This window comes from Neovison vison, chromosome 11, assembly GCF_020171115.1.
Source record: "Neovison vison isolate M4711 chromosome 11, ASM_NN_V1, whole genome shotgun sequence".
NCBI classification, from domain to species: Eukaryota; Metazoa; Chordata; class Mammalia; order Carnivora; family Mustelidae; genus Neogale; species Neogale vison.
This window is the reverse complement of record NC_058101.1, coordinates 142,775,382-142,803,259: the sequence shown is the minus strand read 5'-3', so window position 1 is coordinate 142,803,259 and position 27,878 is coordinate 142,775,382. Positions and strand designations below refer to the sequence as shown.

Sequence of the window (27,878 nt, the reverse complement as noted above, 5' to 3'; positions counted from 1 at the left end):
GTGATGAAGAGCTATTCCAAATGAGAACTTTTTCTAAATAATAGAAGGTCTGTAATACCATATTCCTTTAGGTGAAAATATCTCTAAGATATGATGGTATTCTGTGGTAACTAGAAGAATACTCCCTCACAAAGATGTCCACATCCTAATCCTCGGAACCCATGAATATGTTACCTTACATGGCAAAGAGGAATTAAGGCTGCAAATAGAATTAAGGTTGCTAATCAGCTAATCTTAAAATAAGTTTACCTGGATTATCCACCACACCTAAGTAATTACAAGGGTCCTTCAAAGTGTAACAAGGTGGCAGAAGAGCAGGTCAGAGTAATGTGATGCAAGAAGCCCTCAACCTGTGGTTGCTGGCTTTGAAGACAGAGGAAAGGGGCCACCAGCCAAGGAATACTGGAGTCCTTTAGAAGCTAGAAAAGGCAAAAAAAATGAACTGTCCCCTAGAATCTTTCCTCCAGAAAGGAATGCAGCCTGTCAACATCTTGACTTTACCCAGTGAGACCCATATTGTTCAAGTTACTAAATTTGCGGTAATTTACTAGAGCAGTAATAAAAAACTTGTATGTATGCTCTTTTTCCTTATTGAATGTACTTTCATCCTTAAAATCAATTACTGTTTTAAGCAACAACCTATCTACTCCAACCTCCAAACATACACAAAGAAAATAACCATATTCGCCATTACAATATAATGTAGATTCCAAGTAATCTTTTGACAACAGAGGTGTACTTTTACCTATTACTTCACTTCATCTATTGTGAATGGCTCTGCTCTCATTACTCTCCACATCACTAACTACCCCTCAATCTCTACTTCTTTCCCTCGTAGTACCCCCCTTTAATTCTTTCCTGTTATTTTTGCTCACACAGTATCTCCTGAGCTTCTTGACTCTTGCATAAAGATTGGCTTTAAATGCACAAGGCTAGTCAATGCCTTTTTCCTTGTCTGAAAATCTACCAATCAGCATATAATATTCTGCTCACCTCAGCTCTTTTCATTGTTCCTTACTATTCACTGGTTGTTTTCTAAGCAATCTGAACCTTAAATTTTCCTGTAGAAGACGATGTGTATTTAGTCAATCTGCAAACTTGAATGGCAAGTAGCAGAGATAATGATAGCATAGTCATACACATACCCTCACTGTTACAGGCAGCTGTGGTAAATGGCAATGTTAAGTGCAAATTCATTTTCTCCACGTATAGGCAACCTCCCCCATCCCTGCTCTGTATGTTCTCAGTAAACATTTAAAGGACAGGGGAGAAAATAAGCTCTTAACTTCCTAGTATGAAAGTTACAGGAAGAAGACGGGACAAAGCAAACGAAGTCAAGTTATATGTAGTATTAGACTTGATGAGAATACATATTTACACTACAATTCATTTTCTTAAACCATATCCATCTTCATCAAAGGCTTTCAAATATTTAAACAGTACAAATATTATTAAACTGAGAGCTAGTAGATGTCCAAAATTATGTCTTATTCATGCTTGCTTCTCTGCTAACTGGAATTAAGCTTGTTTTCAAGTCATCATTTTTTAGTCTTATGACAAATCTGTCTATAAGACTAGATACCCAGACCTTGGCAGTCTAAAAAAAGACTTAACCAATATTAGCAACACAAAATCACAAAACTGAAATATTACAGTGTTATAGTGTCTTTAAAATCTATGTTTTATATTGATTATGTAAAAACACTGTAGAGTTATAGCATATGTACTATGGTATTATATATACTTTTTATCTGTTCACTTTCTGTTCATTCTTAAGTCTTTCTCCATAAATAGAACTTTAACATACATAAAATCATAGCACAGGGATAATCTGATCTTTTTTCTTTAAAAATTTTATCTTTTGAAGTCCTATAAATATAACTAATGTTCTAATTATATATAAATCTACCATTTCAATTCCCTTCTAAGAAACCTACAAGGAAAGAATCCTTTTAGGAGTTCTAATATTAATTTATTATATCTGAATTACATCTGAGTCAAAGACATAAAATAATTCATGAAAACGTAAAATATGACTTAAAAAAGCATGATATAAAACAGAAACCCATCTCCAAATAACAACTTACCATTTTCAAGCATATTGTATTTTTTCCAATTAAAGTTTTCCAGTTAAAATATTTAGGAAAAGCTTTAAAGTAATTTTAATCTTAAAAGAAGATCAGTAATTGATACTTGACTTCAGACTAAAATGTTTTCAATAATTCAAATAGTATCTACCAAGACAAAATTGTTAACTACATGTAAACTGCCCTTATTGAGTGAACACAAACTTGAATAACTAAACTTCTCAATCAAAATACAGATATACTTTTAAAAATACAGAGTATTATACTCATGAAATAAATTGCAATTTCCACATAAAAGCTGAACTCCAAACAGAAATTAAAATTGATGTCAGTTTACTTCTGAGAGCTTACTATATTTGGCAAACTGCTTCCTTTTTGATAACCCAGTGGTTTCAGTTTTATATGAAGACTCATTATAAGCCACAATGTTTCCTAAGAATAAAATTGCAACATTTTATTAGCTCCATTTTCATCTTCTGTAAGCAGCCATAGATAGAACTACCAATCACTTTAAAACCAGATTTAAATTTCAAGTATTTTTTTTTTCCTGTGATTTACTACATATTCCTTCAGGAGTTTCCTAACCAGACTACCTGACATAGTTTACAATGCAATGATTTCTTAAAACTTGCATAAAATAATAAAAAAATTTATTTTGTCCTCCACGAATTTAGAAAAACAAAAACAAAACAAAAACCATGAGACAGAAATCGGCTTTCTCTCTGCATTATCTGATCATGTCAAAACATTTCAGAGTGGGGTACCAAGGTTTCCTCCTCCTCTTCTGAAAATTAATGGGGAAAAGGCAGCTTTGGAGTATCTTGAGAAGACAAGGATAAGTAGGTGTGCAGTGGATATCCTTCCAGCTGCAGGAAAGCAGAACTTAAGGAACTATCATAGACAACTACAGAGAGGGCATTAAAAAACAAAAGACATGGCACTGACAGGATACCAATAAAAATTTGATGGCTTTAAAATAAACTGTTACCATCTTTGTAAGCCATGCTTTTTGCCACTTACTAGTTTTAGAGTGAACTAAGCTTGTACACTCTATCTATACCTTGGTTTCTATATAGATAGGGGCAGGAAGAGAATATAACTCATTAAAGATTTACTGAGAAGATTAAAACAAAGTGCTTAGCATAATGCCCCAACACAGAATAAGAGCTCAATATTATTCTTGTACAAATCTTATTTCAACTGAGTTTTAAAAGACTTTCAGAACATTACCTCTAGAAATCTCACACTGAAAATTTGACCGTGGTGATAAGAAGAAATCTGTTTGAAAGAGGAGAGCCCCCAAATTATTAATCAACCAACCAGTACTTATGGAGTATGTATTATGTATCTAGATCAAATAACATGATGCCAGCCTTTCAATAACTTTTCACATTAGTAAGTTAATAAAGGGAGATGAATTCATGGGCAATGACATAGGGGATACAAGAGAAATGAAAACATTTATTAAACTGTTTGAGATTGCTGGTAACTGGACTATCAGCTCAAAGACAGCTCTCTCTGTGGGGCATTTCATGATAAATGTAAGGAAGCTAACCTGGAAAGACAAAGACTTCAGATTGGGGGTTAGTGGGAAAGAAAGTTGATTAGCTAGGGTTTTATGGATTTTAAAGAATAATGCCAATGACAGCCAGTTTTATTCTGTTCCTCTAAGTAAAAACCTGTCAAAGGAACTAGAATAAAAGCATGTGCTTGATGGAATCCCTGAATTACTGAATCCCTGTAAAGTTCCCCTTCCTTTCTTTGTTCTCTTCTTTCCACAGATATTTATCATACACCTACTACCTAACAGGAAGTGTGAAAGGTGCTGGAAATAAGAAATCATTAAAACAAGGACTACACCAGGTTTGATGAGAAAAACTTCAGTATAGATACTCTCAGAAGAAAACTAACTAAGCCTATTTTACCAGTACTACTTTTTCTTTTAAGTGAGGAGCCTGTTTTCTCAATACAACTTTAAAAGATTTTACAGTTTCAAGAGTGCATCAAATGAACATATTTAGAACATTTTAGATATGTATTCCTATCAAAACCATGCACTCTTAAACTCTATCCTGAAAGGTCCTGACACTTAAAATATACCAAGTGAAGGAGTTCAGGAACATGAATTATAGTGTTTAGGGACCTAAAAACCATTCTAGAACTGCACACGAGATCTCAGTTTATTTATTTATTTATTTTAAGATTTTATGTATTTATTTGATAGTGAGAAAGATCACAAGCAGGGGGAATGACAGGCAGAGAGAGAGGGAAAAGCAGACTTCTTGCAGAGGAGTGGGAGAGAGAAAAGCAGGCTCTCCACTGAGCAGGGAGCTGGATCCCAGGGCCCTGGGATCATGACCTGAGCCAAAGGATGCTTTAACTGACTGAGCCACCCAGACACCCCCAACCTCTCAGTTTTAAAATACCTTAGCAGTTTTGTCAGATGCCATAAAACAGTAATAACAAAAAACTAATTCTACTCGGAAAAAAGGAAAGCAAGGATAATTCAGAAATAGATTTGGGCCAGAAGAATATAACTAGCCTCTAAAAGATATTCCAAATTTATAAGAGTATGTAACCTTGGACAAGTTATTCAACCTTCCACATCTCAGTTTCTTCTTCTGTAAAATGGTGATAATATATAACACCTATCCCAAAGGGCTGTTATGAGGACTTATGAGTTAATATAGGTAAAGCACTTAGAACAGTGCAGGCACACAGTAAATGCCTCAAACGTCCTATATTATTATAAAGGCATCTCACCTATACCTGGCTAATGAACAATTTACCCTGACAAAAGTAATCAATAGCTCTACAAAAAAGAGGAAATGTTCAAAAGCAGCACAACAGCAGGACAAGAAGAAAGTCAGAGAACTGTGTTAGTGATATAAATTGTGCTTAAGAAAGAGGTAAAACAGAGATCACAAAAATATGTTTAGTTTTAAATATATGGAAAGAGAAAAAGATACTTTATATTTAGAAAAAGAATCATATTCTGTATTTAAGAAAATTTAGATAACTTCCAATCACTTTACATTACTCTAACAAAAGTTATATTGATAATAAAGAGTGTACTTCTTGTGATATAGAATTTGGAACCCCATCAATGGTTTTTTCAGCTTGCATAAGTCACAACTGATTGGACACAGTCCCTGTGGGCATGCCATTTCATCCAGACTGGATGGTTCATTAGTCATAATTACTATAACTGTACAGCAGAGACTGCAGTTTTATCTCATCATACATCTTTGATCAAGCTGCTTCAATTTCTGCTTCATCAGCATATGAAGTTACATTATTGGAGTTTTTTATTTTCAATCGGTGATTAACACAGATTATACTTTTTATCAAAACATGTATTTGGTCTTCACATTTAATAGCAAGGGCTCAGATCTGACCACCATTTGACCTCTGATATTTCAAAACCACCTAAACACCATGAATCATCAACTGAAACCCAGAATGTTACAGAGAAAATTAAACAAAGGGAAGAACTGACCTGTGTTAAAAGCACAAGATGATTGCACTTATCTAAATTGAGACTAACCATATTTGCAGCAGCTTCTCATTAAACATTAAATTGCACACCAGAACACATCATACATATTTATTGTTTTGTACTGCCACTTTCAAAAGACTCATACCACAATTAGTGTTTCTCTCAAAGTATAAGCTACATAAAGAAATTTCCCATGAAGCTTGAAGACAAAGTAATGTAGGAGACTGTACAAGAAGGTTAAAGAACAGATGGATAATAGATTTCACTGAACACTAAAGCATAACACACTTACTTCAGAAAGGAAAATGTTGCCAAAACATGGTTCAAATGCAAAAACTGAATGAAATTGATGTGTCAGGAATTTTTTTTTTCTCCTAAGTTCTACTGAAAACAATAGGGGACTAAATGGCCTGTCTCACTGTTTTTGTGCCTCAGTATTTTCATGTGCAAAGTGTCCCCACTGTAGGCCGCATGAACAATCATAATCGACAGTTACATGCAGGCACTGAGGCTGCAAAAATCCCAGAGTAATTAGTGTTGTCTGAATGCAATGACATCTGTGTTCTCATGGTTTTCAAGACATGTCAGGCCAATAAGATGTATATGAAAAAATATGACAAGCATTGCAAATGCCCTTCTGAAAGGTCTTACACTTTGGGGAAAAGCTGAAGAAATAACACATGTCATCTTTTTGTATGCAATATATTTAATACTAAAAGATCTAAAAAGATCTTTCGAGTCATTCATTTTCTTTTTGTAACTATAAAGTATTTATTCAGAATACAGCAATGCAGCGTGGAAAAAAATGCTGCTAGTTTGTCTCTTTAAAACTTTCTTAACACAAATGATTCTGTGCCGTGGAAGTGTATGGGCCCATTCCTTAAGTAGCAAAACAGAGATCACATCTTATTAACACTGCTTGCTTTCTTTACATCTTAATTCTAAAATGATATCTCTCGTTACTGGACATGAAATAATTTAAAATGTGTTGGCAAATGCTTTAGAATTATGTTTGCATTATTTCTAACAACAGAGACTGCCAAACTGATTGCATTAAAAAGCCTTTGTTTTAGAATACCTAATGCTTTTGCTGAGTGGTCCCTATTGCTGAGCCCTCTCTTTAGGCTAGGCTGTAGCAGTATGTTGGAGCATGCACTTGCTCCAAGAAAGACATTAGTCATCATTAACAGAAGCACTGACACCAAATCTAAGTGCCTCTCCACAATGACCAAGTGGCAATCATCTTTCTCTTAGACTGTCACTGCTGATTAGGATTTTCTTTCATGAAAATTTAATTTGTCCCCCTTTCTTCGGCTTATTTTTTTTAATTCCAAAAAAAAAAAAAACAAAAACCACAACACTGTATTCAGGGAAGATTGCAAATATAGCAAAAGAAGTTTCACCTTTAACATAGGCTACCAATATAAAGATTACAAGATTCTCAGCCACATCTTTTATCTAATCCAACAGAAAAACAAAGATTAAGTGAATGATTAATAAATAGGGAAAAACAATGATTCTGAAAGGAATCTAGATTTAAGAAACTCTTAAGCTTCAAAAGGTGAATAATTCAAGAGATCTGAATAAAATTTTTCTAACAATTAATTACATAATCCCAAACCTTCTTTAAAACTAAGACTACAATATTTTAATAGTAGCCATATTTCACTGCATTTCAAATTTGTATCCTCTATATCTGAAAAAAAGAAGATGGGGTATCAACATGTCACTTCAAACTTAAGAAAATATTTAAGCATCCATACCCTCAGTGTGCATTAAAGGAAAAGAAAAAAGGAATTTTCAGTGGCATTGGACGAATGAAAATGATTCATGTGGTCACGCAGGGTACTCTGCAGCTAGATGATACTACGGACTTAAACTCTGGTTCTGTACAATATCACAGTGTTAAACAAGATATCATAGCGATAAGTTATTTAAGGAAGTTTTAAAAAACATTTACTTTCCTGTTTTATTTCAATTTGTTTAAAGTTTTCAAAAAATGTAAGCATATGATAGTTTGCAAGGATCCTGGTACAACCAAAACTCCCACTTCTACTTATAAATATTGTCTTCTCTTTATATTACTTACATTTTGTAACAAAATAGAGATTGACTTAATTTTAAAATATCTCTAAATTATTTTATATCCTTTTAGAACATGTGTATTTTTAGTCAAAACCTGTTACACTTTTGTGTTCACAAGAGCTTAAACTGTATCTTTAAACGTAAATATCCTTATGAAATGCCTTTAAAACAAAAAATCAACCTCATTTCTTTTTAAATTCAGAAGCAACCTAATTCATCAAACTTTAATCATTAAATGTTCTGTGTCTGACTATTTTATTGTGAAAAGTAATATAAAACAAATTTGAAGGTCAAATACCAAATGCTTTAAAACTAATATATCACATTTATAAATGGTACAATTTTTTTTTCTATTTAAAACTACAGTTAAAACATTTAAGTAGAGATTAGGAATTAAAATGGATTTTGAGAGTCAATTTGCAACCGCTGAACTTTCATAACAAAGATACCACGATTCACTTGGGACGTAGTCTAAAATGAAAGCAAGACTATACCATAATAACATAACTTACCTATCCTTGCATAATTCTCTTTACAAATGACTGGCTCATTTATTTTTTTAACTACATAAATACATTGTTTAATTTCTTAAAAGCTTAAAAGTAAACTCTGATCTTCAGAGTTGCAAAGACTTATCCAAATCAAAACTTCAAAGACTTAAAAGTATAATGACTGACTCTTGCTAGATGCAGTACATGCTCAAGTAGAGAAGTTCAGCTCTATAACTTCCACCCCTCAACCTAAACCTCCAAGTCACTTGTCAGTTAAAGGTTGGGCGATTTATTGACCGCCTCTGGATGCATACTGTCAGTGCTGAAGGAAATATGAGAGAGGGTTGTCGCTACTGTTCTGGAGCTCATTGATAATGACATACCTGCCTCTGTCACCCATTACCCATACTACAAACTACTTAGACCTAACTGAAAAATCAATAGCCTACTTGCACTGGTTCCTGTGGCTGCCTCCTTTGATTGTCAGCTCCTGTCTAGGGTCAGCACTTACATGAAAGGGGCTGTGACTGCCTGATGCTTTCAGGACAACCTAACGATATGAAACTAGCCAACAGAACAGTAAATTCTGTCTCCCTGCCCTCCTCATCAATTAGGCTTTGACTAGGCTTGCCTGTAGAAACCTGACCTTTTAAGTTTAGGTGAATATGGACTAGCTGAACACACCATTGCCCTCAGCACTGAGCCAGGAAATCTACTGACAGGTTAAACAAAACAGAAGGTTGTAACTGTCATAATTTGCATTGCACTTTCACGCCAACAAGGGTGTTATCAGTAGGGGCAAGCCCTGGAACACACAACTCCAGCACCCTTAAGCCACACCACTCATAAATTTTCAAGTGAAGTGAGATAAAACATAAATTCACAAATAGCAATGCATTTCTCAATGCTTAGTCTTTTAGGTTTGCACTTTGCAAACCCACGGAGTGTCCATCAACAACTCTTTCAGTGGTCACCTGCACTGCTCCTGCATTAATGAGGGACTTCCAGTGAATACAACTTAGAAGTAAATATAATTCAACTATGCCAACTGAAAAGATATTTTAGAGAGAATTCATAACAAAGCAAACAGATTGACCTGTATCTCGAAATGGGAATAATTAGATCTCAATATATTGTCTCTTCCCTGCCTCACAGTCCTCCCACCAAAAATATCCACAAGCTCAGAAAATAGTAAGTTATCACACCAGTGAAGGGAGGTGTTGAAATTACTTCCCACCAGGCTTCTCTGATACAGCATCTTTTAGAGTTTGAAAGAAAACTAAGAACATCTGTAAAATAAAAGATGTTAACACTTTTATGCTTGTCAGATCTTCTGATGAAAACAAGTGAAAAGCATGAGAAAGTAGTATAAAACTTTACTTACTATTGTGACTCATGTTTTGAAAACCATTTCCCTGCTTGGATCTATCTTTTAACACAACAAGAATATGGCAGTATTATAGTTCCTTATAGCAATAGAGTTTCCCTAAGGAGAAGAATGACCATTCCTTTTTTTTTTTTTTTGTAGTTTTTTTATTTTTGGAGTTAATTGTGAACTTGAACTTTCTCTAGCTTCAAGAACTTTTATAGAGTATCTAATCTTTATAAAAATATCAGAAACACTGAAAGTCCATTCAATATTTTAAGACAAAAACATACCAGCTAATTTTATGTACACCTTCAAACACATACTATTTTTCTATACATACAATACACATAGCTGTGTCTTTTTCATGTTTTTATGATCCAACTCCTATCAAGCAATAATTAGTATATTCTTAGAATTTATTCCAAGTTGTTATTTGGTTGTCCCTCACAACCATCTCCGACCTATAATTTGTCATTTTTTTCCTTAAGACTAAAATATGGATGGAATATAACCATTTGTAAGCTTATTCCTTTCTGTAATTTTTTTCATATTAAAAACTTTCATATACCTATATTAGAGCAGCACTTTAAGTCTAAATTCCTGCAGAAAGATTTCTGATTTGAAATCAACTAATAAAGACATAAAGAACAACTTAAATCATGCTATGGTATGACGTTACAGATTATTTTATCTTGAAGAGGTAGAAAAAAGTTCAAATCCACCTCTGAATTAAGAACTGAGAAAACAGTGAGTAGAGATAATGACTCGATCAAGGTCACTCAGATAGTCTGTAGTCAACCCAGGACAAAAAATCAGGGCTTTTTTTTTCTCCTAAACTAATGCTCTTTAGATGCTATCAAACTGCCTCTGTCTTATCTACCTAGGTAAGCTACATGACAGCAATGACCTTATATATTTTTAAAAATACACAGCTTTATATCATTCATTTTTAACTGATGCTATAGTTTATAGAAAGTTTTGCCTAATTTCCAGAACGGATTAGATTTGTAGAACATTTAACCAACAAGGTACCATAGAACCAGTAACTATTAGAAATAGAAGATCTAATTAAGTATGGTTGGAACCCCATACTTACCTAATTTGATGATTAACTATGCATCTGGTAGCCTTTCAGGTCCTTTGTGTGTACCTATCTGATAGCAAAGTGAAAGGGCATGGATAGTGTCTGGTCCCAGCAAGCAAATCATTTGGAAACAGTCATAGCCATAGATCAAAGATTTTTCACTCTACCCAGGCTGACTTAAACCTACCAACCCAGGTTTTGTCTTCAGACAAAACCAGTCAGAAAATAAAAGAATGACTCTTTAGGATCCAAAGATAATAAGGGAAGATAGAAAGGGAAAATTCAGAAAAGAAACAGGCTGGCAGAACCTTGATATACATAGGCCAAGACAGCTGTTTTATATCCTAGCTTGATTTCACATGGTTAAAGGAAAAGTTTCCATTCCTTAGATCATCAAATATTATTTCATTTATACTATACAGATGTCTTCTATACATAGATTGGAGCCAATGAAGAATTTTTGTTGTTGTTGTTTAACTACTATAAGGAATCAGAAAGACCTCTCAGCACATCACTTTTACTCTAATTCACAATATTTGAAGGAAGAAACAGGCTAGAGTTTTAACATTTCCATTAAAAATAATACAAATTCTATTAAAAATTTCCTGTGATGGTAGTAAAAGAATGATGCCAAATGACCTTTACTAGTAATAATGAAGATGGAGTGTGATAGAACCAATATATTTTAAAATAAACTAAAATGTTCAAAAAGACTAGTTTTCCTGAAGTATAATACCAAACTATCCATATGATATGCTTAACTGATGATTTTAAACATAGGTCCACAAAATGTCTCACATGACCTGAAAGAAATATAGAACACAATGCCAAGTCTTATATTTTGAACTAAGTACAGAGCAGAACTAGCATAATCTACATCCCTAATCTCAATCATCTGTTACAGAAATGTCTGGCACTGATCACAAAGGAAAACAGAAATGGGAATGGCGATGGCTCTAAGATCCCAAAAAATATATTCTACATGTGAGTGTATAGTATTAAGTTATTAAACAAAGGATATCACACCTTCTTTAAACCATAAAATTTAATGTCTTGAATAAAATGGAAATCAAAAGTTTTTATTTATTTAGCATCAATTTCAATATTGACTAATCCTGATTTTCCTATCTTCTGGAATTGATATTAAAAAAACACCTAGACACAAAAAATAATCCACAAATTATATAATCATTCTTAAATAGTTAAGACCTGGTTCTACTGAAAGTACCCTCTCATTTGTTGAAGATTATAGCGAGTTATGAAAGCCAAAATTATTTGACAGGTGAAATTTAATATCTACCTCATAGTATATTAGCAAGTTCAAACTGTTAAAAAGGAAGGAAGAAAGGAGGACAGGATCTTATTTGTCCTAACTTTCAGAACTTGTTTAAATATCTATGGAAATAAAAATGTAATTACAACTCTAAAACGTATACATTTAAAATGAGAAAAAGCTAAATGATTTATTGGTAAGATCAAATGATATATCCCAACATACGTGAAAATACAATAAGTTCAATGAAACACCTTCTGAGAGATGCCTGCTAAATTAACTTGGATTTTCTTAAAATTTCATATCCTAGCTCAGTAATACAACAGTATGTACTTTTCAGTTAGGCTAAAAGCTGCTTACTTCCATTTTCCTGAGTACAATTTCTTTGCTCTATCATTATACATCTTGGTAAGATCAAATTATGAATAGCTTAATAAGGTATGTTATTCAGCTTGGGGGAAAACAAGAACATATACTGTACTCTTCGATTTTCTCAAGCTATGAAGTAAGAATTAGACTTGTAAAAGATGTAAAAGTATAAACAACACCACTAATCATATATTACCCGAGGTTTCCAAACCAAATTCAAAAGGCCCACAACACAATGCTCAAAAGCATGTAAAAGATTTTCTTAATACAGTTCAATAGGCTTACTATGCAAAATTAAAGCTACTGCCTTTACCTGACAGAACATTATCTTAAGTTCAAACTGTACAAATGAGAACAATACCCTTGGGTTACCAATCAAAGAGATTACAAGGGTTTGTTTTTTTGTTTTTTTTCTTGTTGTTTTTTTTTAAAGCTATTTTGTAAGAGGAAAAAACAAAAACAACTTGGTTCACCAGTGTGACGGACCATTTAAAACAGGTACTACAGAGAACTGTTCAAAGAAAACATTCAATTACTGATTACTCTCCAGACTGATTCCACAATAGTAATTATTGATAGTTTAGAAACAATGTCTATGATACCTCAGTTTTGGAAATCAGATAATTTCACAGAGAGCAAAAGAGAATGTGATTTTACTTTGACTTTTAATACAATGGAGATACTACAACCCTGATAATTGTTTTTAAAAGCTTTTTTAAAATAATTACTTCAATAAAATTTCATCAACTAATACACAACTTGTGTTTGGATTATTCACTTTTCTTTCTGTTTTTATTAGAGTATTTTTTAAATTAAGGGAGTTTAGTAGTTGTTCATTTCCCCATTTATATTTTGACCAAAAATTATATTTTGACCCCAAATTATTTTTTCTTTAAAAAAATCAAGCATTTTTATAAATATGTTGAAAGATTAAGTACGTAAGAACCCCAAAATTTAGCAACTGCACAGATGCTTCAAAATTAGATTTTAGAGGAAGAGAGTATACACATGTAAACATGAGATCCTTTGTTTTCCAAAAAGTGTAAATCCTTCCAAGTCGGGGGTTTTTTTGTTTTTTTTTTTTAAGTCAATAACCTGATTATGTTTTGCATACTTCTAAAATGTTTTCCTGGAAAACAAAATTATATAATCTAAAATCTGTATACTCTTTAGTAAGGATTGTTACAATACCGTATGCCATGTCTATAAAGAATAAAATCATGAGTATCTTTTAAGTCTCAGTGATATGATAAAGTAAAAAAATGCACTGAAGTTTAACTTAGTAAATATATTTCTAAGTAAAGATCAGCAAAAAATAAAACAGTTTAAGGATTCTGTATTCTCTGGAAATGTAAACAGGATTATGTCTGTCAGATGTACAGAAGCTCTGACTTCAGCCATTATCTTGGTTTTGCTCCTGAGAAACACAACATGAACTACTGAATCATTTCTTTTCAAATCCATACATTCCCTCAAGCAGTTCAAGCTTCATCAGCAGTGCAGGAATGTTTTAAAATGACAGGCAAAGAGCATTAGTTCTCTTTTTTCTCTCATACTGTTTCCCTATAAATGGAAGACAGGGTTCTTTCCTCAAAGAACTTAAGCTGAAGCTGTTTAAGTCAATTGCTGTAGGAAAATATGACTGAATTTTCTATGCAAGAAAGTATCACAACTGGACTGTTCATTTCTTTTCAAGGAAAAACTCCGAGAAAATCAAATATCGTATTATTAACTTAGAGTAACATACTATAAAATTAGCATCCTATTAATTGCCCGTTATTCTTGTTATAAATATCTTTAATGTAAGTCTTCTGCCAATACATCACCTCATTTTAGCACCTAATAGTACCCAGTTTTGCTTCTAATTTCAAATATAAAAAGGCCCTCAGATTAAAATAGACCATTATGTTCAAGATCTTATTTGTATAAATAGTTAAATCTTATTTCCAAGTTTTTGTACTCATAAGCATTTCATTGCAAGAGGAAATTCAATTAATAATTGAAAGTTTATTTGCTCATGATCAATTAAAAAGAGGATGTAAAGTATAATCTGGCTATTCTTTTGGAGCTTAAATATTCACTTTTTTCAAAAACTAGCCCATTAATTTCTATAACTTTACTCGATTTTATTTTAAGGAAACCGGAAATTTTAAGGCTAAAGTTTCAACACATACATTTTAGCTTACACTAACTAAAAACAACCCCTCCTTAGTATTATCGTGCACATTTTCATAAAATGTTTCTCAAGTAATGTGAAGGTAAAGACTAGAGAAGTCTGAAGGTTATGGACTACACAAAATCCCAAACAAAAAATTCAAATCACACCCTGAATATCCTCCCTCTCTTTTTAGGAATGTCTGTAAGCTAGCCTAACATCGCAGGTCTGGGCAGAAGCATGCTGATGTTGGCACTGCCTAAACCAAACAAACAAGATGTTTAACAGTCAAATAAAATGTCCTGCAGCCTCCCTAATGAATTTGTCAAGGACCATCAGATTTCTCTCCCCCTCTTTTGCCTCATTAACTCAAGTATGATGAGACGGATTATAACAAGAGAATACAGATCAATCGGTCTGAAGACCTGAAGTGGCTTTTAGCCTCTAGAGTTTCTTTCTCTCACTTGGTCTCCTTTAATAGAATACGGTATCTCCTGCAGAAGGGGCTGCCACTTCGTTTTAATACACCATCAAGGAGCTGCTGATGGACTTCTATACTAACATACATAAAAGCAGAGGTGACAGGGGCTCTTCAATTACAGCCTCCACGGATACCGTTTCCCCCTTCAATTATTCAACCAGAGGAAGAGCGGATCCGCAAACACACAGCTGAAGCAGCTCTTAGAGCAGAGGCAGCCAGAGTGAGTTGGGGTGGGGGAGGGGGGAGGAAGGGAACGAGCAAGAGCGGGCATTATTTGCTGGAAGTGTTTAAGTTTATTGCTCGAATGATGTTTCTAATTAGTACCACGGCAATAAATTAAAGTCGCCTTTGTTTAACTGATTTATTATTTACTACAGCATCTACCTTAGACAGGGTAAATTGGTAATGAATTGTTTTTAAATCAAAACATTTGTAACGTTTTATCATCCCTCAGCCTCTGTATGTAAAAGTGGAGAAACCCAGAGACAGGGGTGCCACGAAACTTGGTCGAGCCCGACAGAGCCGGAAAAAGAGGAGTGGGGTATCAGGGAGTGGTGGCGCGAAGATCCGCGTGGCCTGGGCCGGCGCCTACCCAGGGACCCGGGGGTGGGGGTGGCGACGCCCCACTGGAGCTGGGAAAATGGACAACTGCCGTCACCCCCGGGACTTTTTGCAAACACTCCCAGGAACGTCGCGGGCCAGGCCGGTCCACGCGCAAGGCCTTCCCTGTTCCGGTACCCGAAATGAGTAAGAAATGGCCACCTCCAGGGTCTGGGAGGGAAAGCTCCGCACCCTCCGACCCCAGCACAAGTCTCCGCCCAGGAACTGCCCCCGGGAGAAGCTGCAGTAGATCCTCTCAGGGCTGGCCGCACAACTCTGCAGCAAAGTGTCCCTCCTGCCCGGTAATATCTCCCAGAACGCCAGTGGGACCTCCAAAGCATTAGCCAGAGTACCTACAGAGTCTGGGCTTCGCACTCGCGCGAACGCCGAAGACGCCACGGCTCCACTCTATCCTTCCGCTGCCAAGCACTCCCGAGATGAAAGCTGCGCCCCCAGCAAGGCGGGAGCCAAACGCCTCCCCAAGTCACCGCCACTGCGGGAGAAGTTGACTAAAGCTCTGCACCCCAGTATGGTGTTTGCTTACTTCCGACTGTACTTCCCCACTCCTGGCTACCAAAGACGTATTCTTCACAAAATCCGACTTGATTTTTTTTAAAAGCCAACCAGTTCTTTAGAAAGGGGCTGTGGCAAAGAGAGTGAGGGGGGCAAGGCACCAGTGGTCTGCTCCAGAGACCTAAGAAAGAACCAAGAAGTCCAAGTATCTGACATCAAGTACATGGAGAGAAATAAACTTTCCTTATGCAACTGAATTCAGATTTACCTGGTCCAGCTTTTAGGAGGGCACCTCAAGCCCTCCCAAGAGCTTTTGCCAAAGCCGCAGGCACACCGGTTTTGCAAAAGGAAGTGTTTGCCCAAATGGCTTCATAGATTTTTATTTCTTATGTCATTATCAGAGAACATCGAAAATCTAACCAAAAATAATTCCATCTACTTGATTTGTCTTAAAAAGACTCAGCATCAAGACACCTGAGGTTCAAACATAAACTTTCCATACTAAGCAAATCAAAAACACTGTTACAGTTTCTTTCATCCAAAAGTAGGGAAAGGCTACAAGGGGTACAGCTTGAAAGTATAATACATTTACTAAAAGCACATGCATGAGTTTCAGTGAAATGCCAAGGGAGGAGTGAAGCCATCTGTGTAATCAATAACAGGATAGTTATAGATTTTTGCAGCAGTGAAGTCTTTTAAAAGCAACAGTCAATTATGAAAATAAAATCATTTTACAAGTGAAACTCTGTACTACCTCAGAGTATACTCAAAATTAGGTTTATAATATCTAACGTTTTATGAAAACTTTAACTCAGGTTCACTTTTACAATTTCTTTTCATTTTTATTGTTTAAAACAATTTTAGTGGCTTAGTTAATTTAAAAGTACATCCAACAATATTCTACCACATACAAATTTGCACTCTTTCTCAAGACTTAAACATATTTTATCTCTAATAACTAGTCTTTTAAACAAAAGTAATATCATAAAAAATCTGAATCTTAATTAAGAAGTAATTATCAAACAAGGTGCCTGCACTATTTTTACCCTGCCCCATTTTTCAACAGGATATGGAGATTACTGAAAAGAGATTTATGGTCATAAACCTTCACCCCATATCCATTCCACACACACACCCTGACTGGTGCACACATACAGCAATTGCTCTGGTTCTTGGCAGCAATGGGAGAGAAGGGGAAGAGAAGGGAGGGAGAGTTTGCCAGAGGAGAAAATCTAGAAAAATGTAGGTTCTTTCCAAGATTGCCCGTCTTCATTCTATTTGCCTTCAAGCAAAAGTAATTTTGTCAGAGTTTGCACCTTCTGCACAATGTTGGTAGGAAAAAAAAAAAAAAAAAGTGAACCTTTCTCAACCACTGCTACTCTCTCGCGTTATTCCAGCCATCTCCAGGAAGTCCCTTCTATATAGACTCTTTTTCTTCCTTGCAACAGATAAGAGGAGAGGATAAAGAAGAAGGGGGCTGTAAAATGTGTGTGAGCATTTGACTTCTACTATCTCCTCCTATTTTCTTACTTCTCTCTTTACCCCCTTTCTTTATCAAGTGCAGCGGTCGCGGCTACTGTCTGCCAAGCATGCCTGTCTTCTCTCTCGGATTGGCTAAAGCACTGACAGCTCGGATAGCGATTGTAGGAACTGAAGCTCCACCCCCCTCATGATGGCCCTGGACCATTCATAAACTAAATAACTCCAGGAAACAGCAAGAGAGACAGAGGGAGAGGGAGAGGGGGAGAGAAAGAGAGAGAGAGAGAGAGAGAGAAAAGAGAAGAAGAGAGAGAGAGAGAGAGAGAGAGAGAGAGAGAGAGAAAGGAGGGGGAGGAAGAGAGAAAAAGAGGGAGGGAGAGGGAAAAGGAGAGAGACGTCGGAGGGGAGGAGGGAGAGAGGACTCAGAAAGTGGAATCTGCACAAGCAACCTAAAGGGGGAGGAGAAGAAAAAACCCTGAATCCTTATAACTAAACCCCAGATGCAACGCAAGCAAGGACTTCGTCACACTAAAATAGATTCTGTGAGGGCCAAAATTATAAATTACGAAGCAGAAATGAATACCAAACAACTTTCAGCGGTTTGCACCTAGAGAAAGACAAGAAGAAGCCACTGCAAACAAACAAACCCAGTCCAAACAACGCCTCCAGTAGGAAAGAGGAAAACCGCTACAACAGGACCCCCTGAGAAGACACCAGACCATCACGCTGAAAGTGCGGGGCGTCTGCAAACCTCCAAGTGTGCCTCGGACTGAGCTGCACTTCACTGCTCTCTGGACCTTAATTAGTCTTTCACCTTCCATTTGGGGGAGGGTGAGGAAAAAGGCACTTACCTATGCTGAGTGAAGAAGTCCTATCAGCGTGGGAGAGAAGTTTAAGAATGAAACACTGAATGTTTCGCTTTTATTTTTAAATTTACTTTGGCACTTAAAAGATCTTATTTCCAGATTTCTGGGCAATCTCAGCTGCAGGCATCTAAGCCTCACCTCTTGGTAACCTGAATTTTTCTCTCACCTCTCTCTTCCCCCACCCCCTCTTCATCTCTCTTACAAGCACATCTTTATTTTACACATCAAGCAAAAAAGTCCCAGCGGGTACTTTTCCTCGTCAAAGATTACCTTTTTTACTTATTTCTGGAGAAGAAAAAAGGTTCCTAAAGAGGGGAAAGAGCGAGCTAGCCGGCTGTTTTGTCAGCCGGTCAGTCCAGGTGGAAACTAAGAGGGAAAGTGGGGCTTAGGGGGAGCGCGACGCCTCTTTTGCCAGCCGCAGGGCCACCACCACTGCGTGAGCCTTGGATCCCTCAACGTATTGCGAGACGCCGGTGTATAGCCCGGACCTGTGCCCCAACATGATCGCCGCTCAGGCCAAGCTGGTTTACCAGCTCAATAAATACTACACTGAGCGCTGCCAAGCGCGCAAGGCGGCCATCGCCAAGACCATCCGAGAGGTCTGTAAGGTGGTCTCGGACGTGCTAAAAGAAGTGGAGGTACAGGAGCCTCGCTTCATCAGCTCCCTGAGCGAGATCGATGCCCGCTACGAGGGGCTGGAGGTCATCTCGCCCACGGAATTCGAGGTGGTGCTCTACCTAAACCAGATGGGCGTCTTCAACTTCGTGGACGACGGCTCCCTGCCCGGCTGCGCGGTGCTCAAACTGAGTGATGGACGCAAGCGGAGCATGTCTCTCTGGGTCGAGTTCATCACGGCGTCCGGCTACCTCTCAGCGCGCAAGATCCGCTCACGTTTCCAGACCCTGGTGGCTCAGGCGGTGGACAAGTGCAGCTATCGGGATGTGGTCAAGATGATCGCAGACACCAGCGAGGTCAAGTTGCGCATCAGGGAGCGCTATGTGGTGCAAATCACCCCTGCGTTCAAGTGCACCGGTATCTGGCCTCGCAGTGCGGCACAGTGGCCTATGCCCCATATCCCGTGGCCCGGCCCCAATCGGGTGGCGGAGGTCAAGGCCGAAGGATTCAACTTGCTGTCGAAGGAGTGCTACTCACTGACGGGCAAGCAGAGCTCGGCGGAGAGCGATGCCTGGGTGCTACAGTTCGGGGAGGCTGAGAACCGCCTGCTGATGGGCGGCTGCCGAAACAAGTGTCTCTCGGTTCTGAAGACGCTGCGGGACCGCCACCTGGAGCTGCCAGGCCAGCCGCTCAATAACTACCACATGAAGACGCTGCTGCTGTATGAGTGCGAGAAACACCCGCGGGAAACGGACTGGGACGAGGCGTGCCTAGGCGATCGGCTCAACGGCATCCTGCTGCAGCTCATCTCCTGCCTGCAGTGCCGCCGCTGCCCTCACTACTTTCTGCCCAACCTCGACCTTTTTCAGGGCAAGCCCCATTCGGCCCTGGAGAGCGCTGCCAAGCAGACCTGGAGGTTGGCCAGGGAAATTCTCACCAATCCCAAAAGCCTGGACAAACTATAGGGTGCTGGGGACTGCTTGAAAAGCGACACAAATGGGAATGCTCTCTTACACACAACACACAGAACTCAGCTACAAACAGCAGAAACTCCGGACACAAACTTTTACATAAGCCACCTGAAAGAAACAGGAAGCAGGCACAAGACCTTCGTTAATTAACAAGCAAACAAAAAGAGAGCAAACCAGCCAACCAAACAAACAAAATCACATTCTTGCACAAAAGTGATCGTTTTTTCTTCCAAACAATGTGAATTTAAAAGGTCACACAAAAGAAGCAATCGGGCTTTGCCACCACAAAATGAAACCCAAGGTACATTTTCAAATCAATGTATAGTAGTTTCTCCTCTTTTCCTTCTCTCCCTTTCTCCTTTCTCCCCCAGCTCATCTTCTTTCTTTCCCTCTTCCTCTTCCTCTCATTTCATTTTGTTCTGGGTTGCCTGAATGTTGTCACCAAGTGAGAAAAAGTATTTAATTATATGTGAAATTTCTCTTTTAAAAAAAGTTTTGGTGATGTTAAATGTATCTCAGTGCCAATGTCAGATTGTGCCCCTCCCTTTCTTGCACCTCTACCCTCACCCTAAGCAGTCTTGTTGAAAACAGTAATAAAAATATTACTTTACATTGTAATTGACTGTGGACTGTTCTTAAATGAAGGCAGGTGAGATTATAATTGATAATTTACAATGTAAGGATGTGAACTTCAGGAACTAAATGCAAGAGAAGCTTTCATTGGAACTCTAATTTTCAAAATTTACAAATACAGCCCTTTTTGTAGATTTAACCATACAAGTCCCCCCACCCCCAATCCTTGGAAAAGAGAAAATATTAATTTTACCCAACTATGTTTGTTCTGCAAATTTTGAGGTTTAAAGTAATAGCTTTCTTCACACTTGAAAAAAGCAGATTTTTGTGTGGAAGGAAAGATTTTGGTCCTAATGTTTAAAATAGAAAAAAATGATTTCACATTAAAAATTAAGAGATTTGCTTTCTTACATCATACTTTTAAAAAATCAACTCTGAGTCTGAAAAACAAAGGCAATATTCATGGATCTTTTCTTGATAGTTAACATGATCAGTTAATACTTTGCTTTCAATTATTTGTCCTCTTGGAACTTTAAGTAATAAAAACTTAACAATTCAATCAACCATACCAAAAAAGAATAAAATGGTTGCAACAATGTTCCTTTTCCCCAGCAAATGGTGATATGAACAATCCAGATTTAGAAACTACCTCAGCTTTTTAAGGTTTAGTTATAAATGCCATAATTAAGACCACTATTTGCCAAATTCCCAGAATTATTCAGAAGGTGCTTACAGGCAATTGAAACAAAAGAGGTTTTAATATCATTTTTAAGACCAAAGAAAAATTACTGTTTCAAGAATTTACATACAGAAAAAGTACATTACTCCTTCTGCTTTTCTAAGGTAATAATCCAATGTACTTGTTTTAACACTTCATGTAAATTAACAAAGGTTTCTTTTTAACACAAGGAAATAACAGTTAAAAATAAAATAATGAGTAAAACTGAAAGCATCCTAAAGGAGCTGGTTTGGATTGTCTTCTTTATATTGTCTTCAATATACTCCATGAGATATGCTAATAATGGGGCACAGGTACAGAAATATGTCAGATATTACCCTTTAACATTTAAAATTTATTCTTTGAATTAGTCCAGTTTTTAATTTATTGAAAAATCCATGAAGGAGAGATGGATGCAAAAGTGTTCTAAAAAGGAATTTTAAAGAGCTAAGGTAGAAGTTTGCATGGGGGAGGGAGCATATGGAGGGATCATGGCAGGACAGCAGAGATGGATAAAAACAAGGAAAGTACGAAGGGAAGGGCTCTGATGCCTAAAGTTCACTTGACAAAAGAGGCTTAAGTTCTCAGATTCCCTGGTAAAAATTTCCTAGTAAAAATAATTTTGTTTTAGAAATATAAACTTTGATCTTATCAGTTCCGAAATAACCTCTACTCTTTCAACCAATACTGTATCTTTTTCTGATCTCACTTCCTATAGATGCAAAACAAACTCACTGTAATACTAAATAAAGGCAGACAAAAATACTGATTTTTTTTTTAAATAATAAAAGTGAACTATTCTCCAGGGAAAATGTTCTGATTTTTAGGAACATTTTCAAAGCAAGTAGTAGATGCTCATATTTACAAAGAAGTCACTTAAGGGTACAATCTTTAGTTTAAAAGATAAAAATGACATCTTAAAATGACCTTTTTTTCCTTATGCACACAAGTATTTACAGCATGAGACACTATCTCCCTCCAGCTACCCCAGGAAGAAGTTTTTAAGTCCTGACAAGAAGAACAAAAATTCCCCAAATTCGGCAATTTTCCCCCTATCTTATTTAACACAGGTATCACCAACAAAAAAAGAAAAACACTGCCACAACACAAGCATCCTCATTTACAAAATACCTAAAAGCACCAACATCTATACAAAATAAAAATTTCTTTCAATAATTGAAAAATTTTAAGAATATAAATTAGCAAAACTTTGATTTCCATAACACTAGGCAGAATGCAGGGGTACAAGACAAATGCTGTAATTAAGCTAAAAGAGCTTTGTACTGCACAAGCAATAGGGGAAAAATTAATTTAATGATATTGCAAAGAATAAAATCAGAGAGAAATAAAAGTTTTAAGTTCTCTCAAAAGGACTAAATAACTTTAAAGAGCCTTACTGCAAAGATTGGCAGAGATCCTAATCTTGAGAACAATTATGTTAGACACCTTTAAATTACATCACATTTTAGATTCTAGGCCACATACGTCCAAAAGTATAATAGAACATTCTGAATTAAATTTCAACCTCTCAAACATACAAAGTATCACAAATTAGCGAGTTTAAGTAATTCTGGTTACCTTCATTTCCTAAAGAAACTAAAATACAATTTCAGATAGCAGAACCATGCAACAAAGTAGGAAATTTTTCCAGTTGATATAATTTCACAATTAAAGTTTTCTCTATATTGAAATGGCTGAATTAACAAGCTCAAAACAATCACTTCCAACGTAGCCTTCCTTTCATACGGTCTACCAAATCTTATCTTAATAAAGGCAGCAATTCCAAAACAAAATGCTAGAAACACACGTAAGACAAGAGATGATTTGTTTGTAAAGTTTTAAATAAAATTACACCATTTTCATCAATGACTGCTTTGAAATACTTCAAAATCACTAAAATTTAATAATTCACATGATTACATTACCAAAGAACTTCCTATCAATAAACTCAAAATATGTGTGTTCACACAAGCTATCTGACCATAAAATAGTAATTTCATTTTTTAAGCCACTTCTCTTCTACAGGTTGCTTATTTTGCTCTTTTTAAAAGAGACTGTTTCCTATCAGAACAAATTCTACCATTCACTTTCATGAAATAAACCCAGCTTTGGCTTTACGGCTATGCCACAAATGTTTCTTAGTAAAATAAAGTTGCCAAGGTCTGAAAAGTAATCAGAAATACATTTTAAAGGGGAAATTACATTTTCATTTAAGAATAGGAAATTATGCAGTGCCTTGTAAAATCGACTGTAGGTAATGGGAAACAGAGGTATCTCACACACATAAGACATGCTTGCGTGCACAACAGAGTAGTAAGTCATGAGGACAAAGCAAGGAGAGTGATATATTGGTATTATATCCAGAAAATATAAAGGCTAAACAAAATAATTTCACTCTCAACCTCACTGAATTTTGTAGCTTAATTCACCCTGGAACCTTTGTGGCAAAATATATTTATGGACGATACTCCCTGTAGTTCCCCCCAACCCCGGAATGAGCTAATGATAAACGCAATTAAGTGGAAATTGTTTTTGAATCTAAATGAACTTCAATAATCTAACTTGCTGGTAAGGGAATCATAAGCTAAACAAGATAGTAGTCTTGCATACAGACAGAAGCAGTTCAGCAAGAAATTCAAACTAAATCTGTCCGATTTTACAAATGCCAATCCTACCCAACAGCAGCCCACCATCCCATCATAGGAAAAAAGTGCTTTAAAGTGAAACCCACTCCTCCTCCTCTTCTCACCTTGGGGTCGATTTTCTTGAAGTGAGAGTCCTCTTCATCCACCTCAAAATAGAGTTCGGAGGAGGTGACAGAAAGAGTGCCCTTTACTACAACAGAGGGGGCCACAAGCTGAGCCGGTGTGCTCAGGCTAACAGGACCTGCCAAAACCAAAACACAAGCCACACAATGGGATGACATTTTTCAAAAAATCTAGTAGATTCAAGCAGAAATCGTCTTTTCAATTCTCACCTCTGACACCAAAATATCTGCCAAATTGTCTACACTTACAAATTCTGTCTACCCCAAAGCTGCCTCTGAAAATGCAAAGTTACTGGGATTCTCATACTAAGAAATTTATAGTAGGTGGTTAATGATAACAGCAAACCAGGATGCAATTATTTCAGAGGGAGTCTGCAAAGCTTTGGTCTAACCTCCTGGTAAGAAGGTGGCTCTGCCTAAATAAGTCCTTCCACACTGCATTTAGAAAACAAGCCTCAGGCTATGCAACAACATGGAACAACAACCAGGAGCAAGGAAGGCTCAATGGGCTTCCAAGGCCAGAGGTTAGCTTAGTTTGGCTGAAGTATGATTACGACAAAGATCACTAGCTTATTAGTGAAGTGAGAAACGTTACACCATATTCTCTGATAAAGATTTTGTGCCAGACTGACACAAAACCTCTTCCATAACAACTTTACCCCATGAAAAACTGGTAAAAATACTTCTTTTCTAAGCCTGCCTTTCCACTGCTAAATATTGTTCAATGCTTCCAAATCTAATATTAGTGTAGTTCAGGGACTCTGGGAGTAAACAGCTGGAGGGTGGGTTTCCAAGTGAATGAATTTTTATTGGAATAATCAAATCTCCACAGGGCTTATCAAAGAGACAAATCAGCCTGCTACTGAAAACAATAGATTCACTACAGATAGAGGAGCATAAAGTATATTAGAGCTAAACCTAAAATAAAGGACAAAAAGTAATAATTATATTACACACATATACATATTTAGTTAGAGAGTGAAAGAGTAAGAATTTGAAATCCCATCAACTCCTCATTGTATAAATCCTGTAGGTGAAGAAAACAACAACAGAAGATTGGCACTTATAGTTCTGAATTAATATAGTCCCTATAAACATGGTACACCTATTCAGGTAATCAATGGGTGAATAAATGTTTCAAAATTCAGATGAATCGACATTTCCATCGATTGTTAGAAGGTGCTGGCCCTTAATCTCACATCAATCTTAATGTGTGCCAGTAGGACAATAGAAGGGATGCTCTGCGGAGATCAGAGCAGGTTTTGCCCTCTATTCCCAATGTACAAATACATTGTGTTTGCAGATGGGCAGCAGATAGCTGCAGAACAGCCATGATTTCCCAAAGCTCATCCCTATAAATGGATGAAATAAGCAGCTATGTGTTCTTTTGCTGTCTCCTTTGCCCTCTGTACATTAGCATGTAATCCTGAGAAGAAATAACATTTTTTCAATCACTCTCAGACATTCAATTACAGGGTAAGCAGACAGCTGCAGGAGCTAGGGCAGCCTAGGTCCTACAGAAGACCCCTGACAATTTCCACTTCATTTCTATCCCACACCACTTTATTAGTGTGGATTACTTCTTAATCCTATTGCCATTGTCAAGATTATATAATTAAACTCCCCTTTCACCTCTATTACTGTATGAATGTATTACTAGTAGCAAGAATAGACGCAAAATAAAGGAGGAGGAAATGGGTAAATAGATGTGAAGGAAAAGGATAGAGAATACCAGTGTCCACCCACTCTCAATGCCCAGCCCAAATCCCTTAACAGTGTGCTCCAGTTAATTTTATTTTACTTTCTAGAAAGGTTTATGGTCATCCAAGAAGACACCATCATCTATTTTTGCTTTTCATTATAATTTACTGCATGGTAGCACAGAATGCAGACATATCACTAAATGAAAAATACTTGATGTCTTTTCTCTTAAATTAAAATTATCAAAAAAGAAGCTGCATAATTTTCACCTATGGAGACTGTAGAATCTTTCTGACTTTCCTCCTGGAGGGAGAGAGCCATAGGCATTAAAGAAAAGAAAGCCATTTAATGAATGACTAAAATTTCAGGCTAAACAACAGAATTTTTCCCATAAGGGAAGTAAAACTGAAAATCTGCAGAGTGCAAATCAAAATTCCTATACCAGGTAAAATATGTGGATCCTGTGAAAAGCCATAGCATTCCTGGAATGGATTTTTTGAGAGAGTTAAATATATATGCAGCATGTTCACTAAGACCTGTATATCAAAGCAAATAGCTCATCTGCCTCCAAGCTTTATTTACAAAAAACAATTGGCAAAATTTTACTTACAGCTCTCATTTTATAGACATTAAGTAACTCCCATGGGTGAAGGAATTTTGTTATTGCTGCTTTTAAAGTTTTTTCTTTTACAGTGAAAATTATTCATAAATGAAAAAGATGAGAAGGGTAAAGAAACTGAAAAGAATGGAAAAATAAAGGGGAAACTGTGTTGAAGATTAGGGAGAAAATGGAAGAACAAAAACAATCTTTGTTTAAAGTAATTGTGGGTGTAAACTTGGTAGTCCTAGCGGTCACAGATGAAAAAGTAAGTAATTAGATGCTTATTGGCCCGGAGCTAGCCGAAATATCCGCACAACCACTGAATTTACCAGCGAGATTCTCTAAATCTTTCTCATCCACGGATGACAGAGTATCGTCGTCGCCTTCCAGGAGGATCTCGTTTTCTGAGTTCTGATTTCCTAAAGCCTGACTCTTGATGGACTGTTTTCCTTTAGCAAGGATATCTTCATCTGCAGCTGAAATGAAAAGGAAACAAAGCTGTCCATCAGCTCTGGGGAAGAGTACTTTGGCAGAAGGGCAGGGAAGTGTGGTAAGGATAGGTGGCCAAAGATGGTCAATCATTTTTACAGAGAATCATCCACGGTGGGGAAGTGACTGGGATGGTACACATGTTCTTTCTGATAAACGTGATTCTCCAAGCCTAGTCTAATGTTACCTTGAACAAGCACCCTAATCCCATTAAATCTGACCCTTGCACCGCTCACCGAACCATTTATTTACTTACAGTTAGGGCAAGAGAGAGTTCAAAGGCAGCACATTTTGGGGAAATTAGCAGAAAAAAATCAGAACCCAGTTTTGGAAACAATACCTACTTGATACGGAAAAATAAGAAGGGCTGATCATTTCTGCAAATAACGATTATACTGCCAAAACATTATGTAATGGGAGGGAGTGGTTGTGAAGGAGAATCCAGAGGTAAGAAGGGTCAGAACGGAGAGAGATTCACAGCCAATGAGGATGTAAGTGCAATCCTGAAGCCAAAGCTGACATCAAGAAAGCTACAGCAGCTCTCAGAAGCTGCACCCTCTTCTTTACTCCAGTCTTCCCTCTTACCTTCATATTGCCCTTGCCCACATTTCACCCCACCCAGACTCCCACTTCAGTCCTTTTATAAATATCCAGGAGTAAGACACGATGGAGACTAAGTGGAGGCTCAAACGCTACCTCCTCCATGTGTTTAAACTAAAAGGCTAAGACACCCCGGGGGCTAAACATAACAGAAAGCCCAGAAGGAGAGGAATCTGGGCAAAGAGTCTTACAGGCCCAGAATGGGAGCAGCCTGCGGAGAGTAGCAGCACCAGAACCAGCCACTGTGACAAGATAGCCAGAAAGGAGAGGAAAGAAGAAAAGGGTACACCAAATCTAGGGAATGAAGCAGTTCCGTGGAGCAGCTACAGCCAACAACTGAAGCAGGAAGAGGAACAGAGGTGCAGCTGAAAGGAGAAAACACTGAAACTCAAAATTCTGACTTCAAAACCTCATATCCCTCCCCAGGGTAACCCCCACTGCTTTGAGCAGCTTTCTCCTTCAGAAATACATACAAGCAGGTACTAAGTTTTG

General features: G+C 37.0%; 2 protein-coding genes across 5 annotated transcripts in view; one reads left to right on the top strand and one right to left on the bottom strand.

Annotated features, from left to right (window-relative positions):
• The window catches only part of LRBA (LPS responsive beige-like anchor protein), a 731,946-nt gene that overhangs the window by 250,901 nt on the left and 453,167 nt on the right, over positions 1-27,878 (bottom strand). For all 4 annotated transcript variants that reach the window (XM_044224882.1, XM_044224884.1, XM_044224883.1 and 1 more), the window contains 2 exons: positions 26,627-26,773; positions 23,978-24,114 (listed from right to left, as the gene is read on the bottom strand). In XM_044224882.1, the coding sequence (XP_044080817.1) occupies positions 23,978-24,114; positions 26,627-26,773 (284 nt within the window). The remainder of the gene's footprint in view (positions 1-23,977; positions 24,115-26,626; positions 26,774-27,878) is intronic.
• On the top strand, positions 18,852-19,931 carry MAB21L2 (mab-21 like 2). Its single transcript, XM_044224896.1, has one exon. The coding sequence runs from the start codon at positions 18,852-18,854 to the stop codon at positions 19,929-19,931; it is 1,080 nt and encodes a 359-aa protein (XP_044080831.1).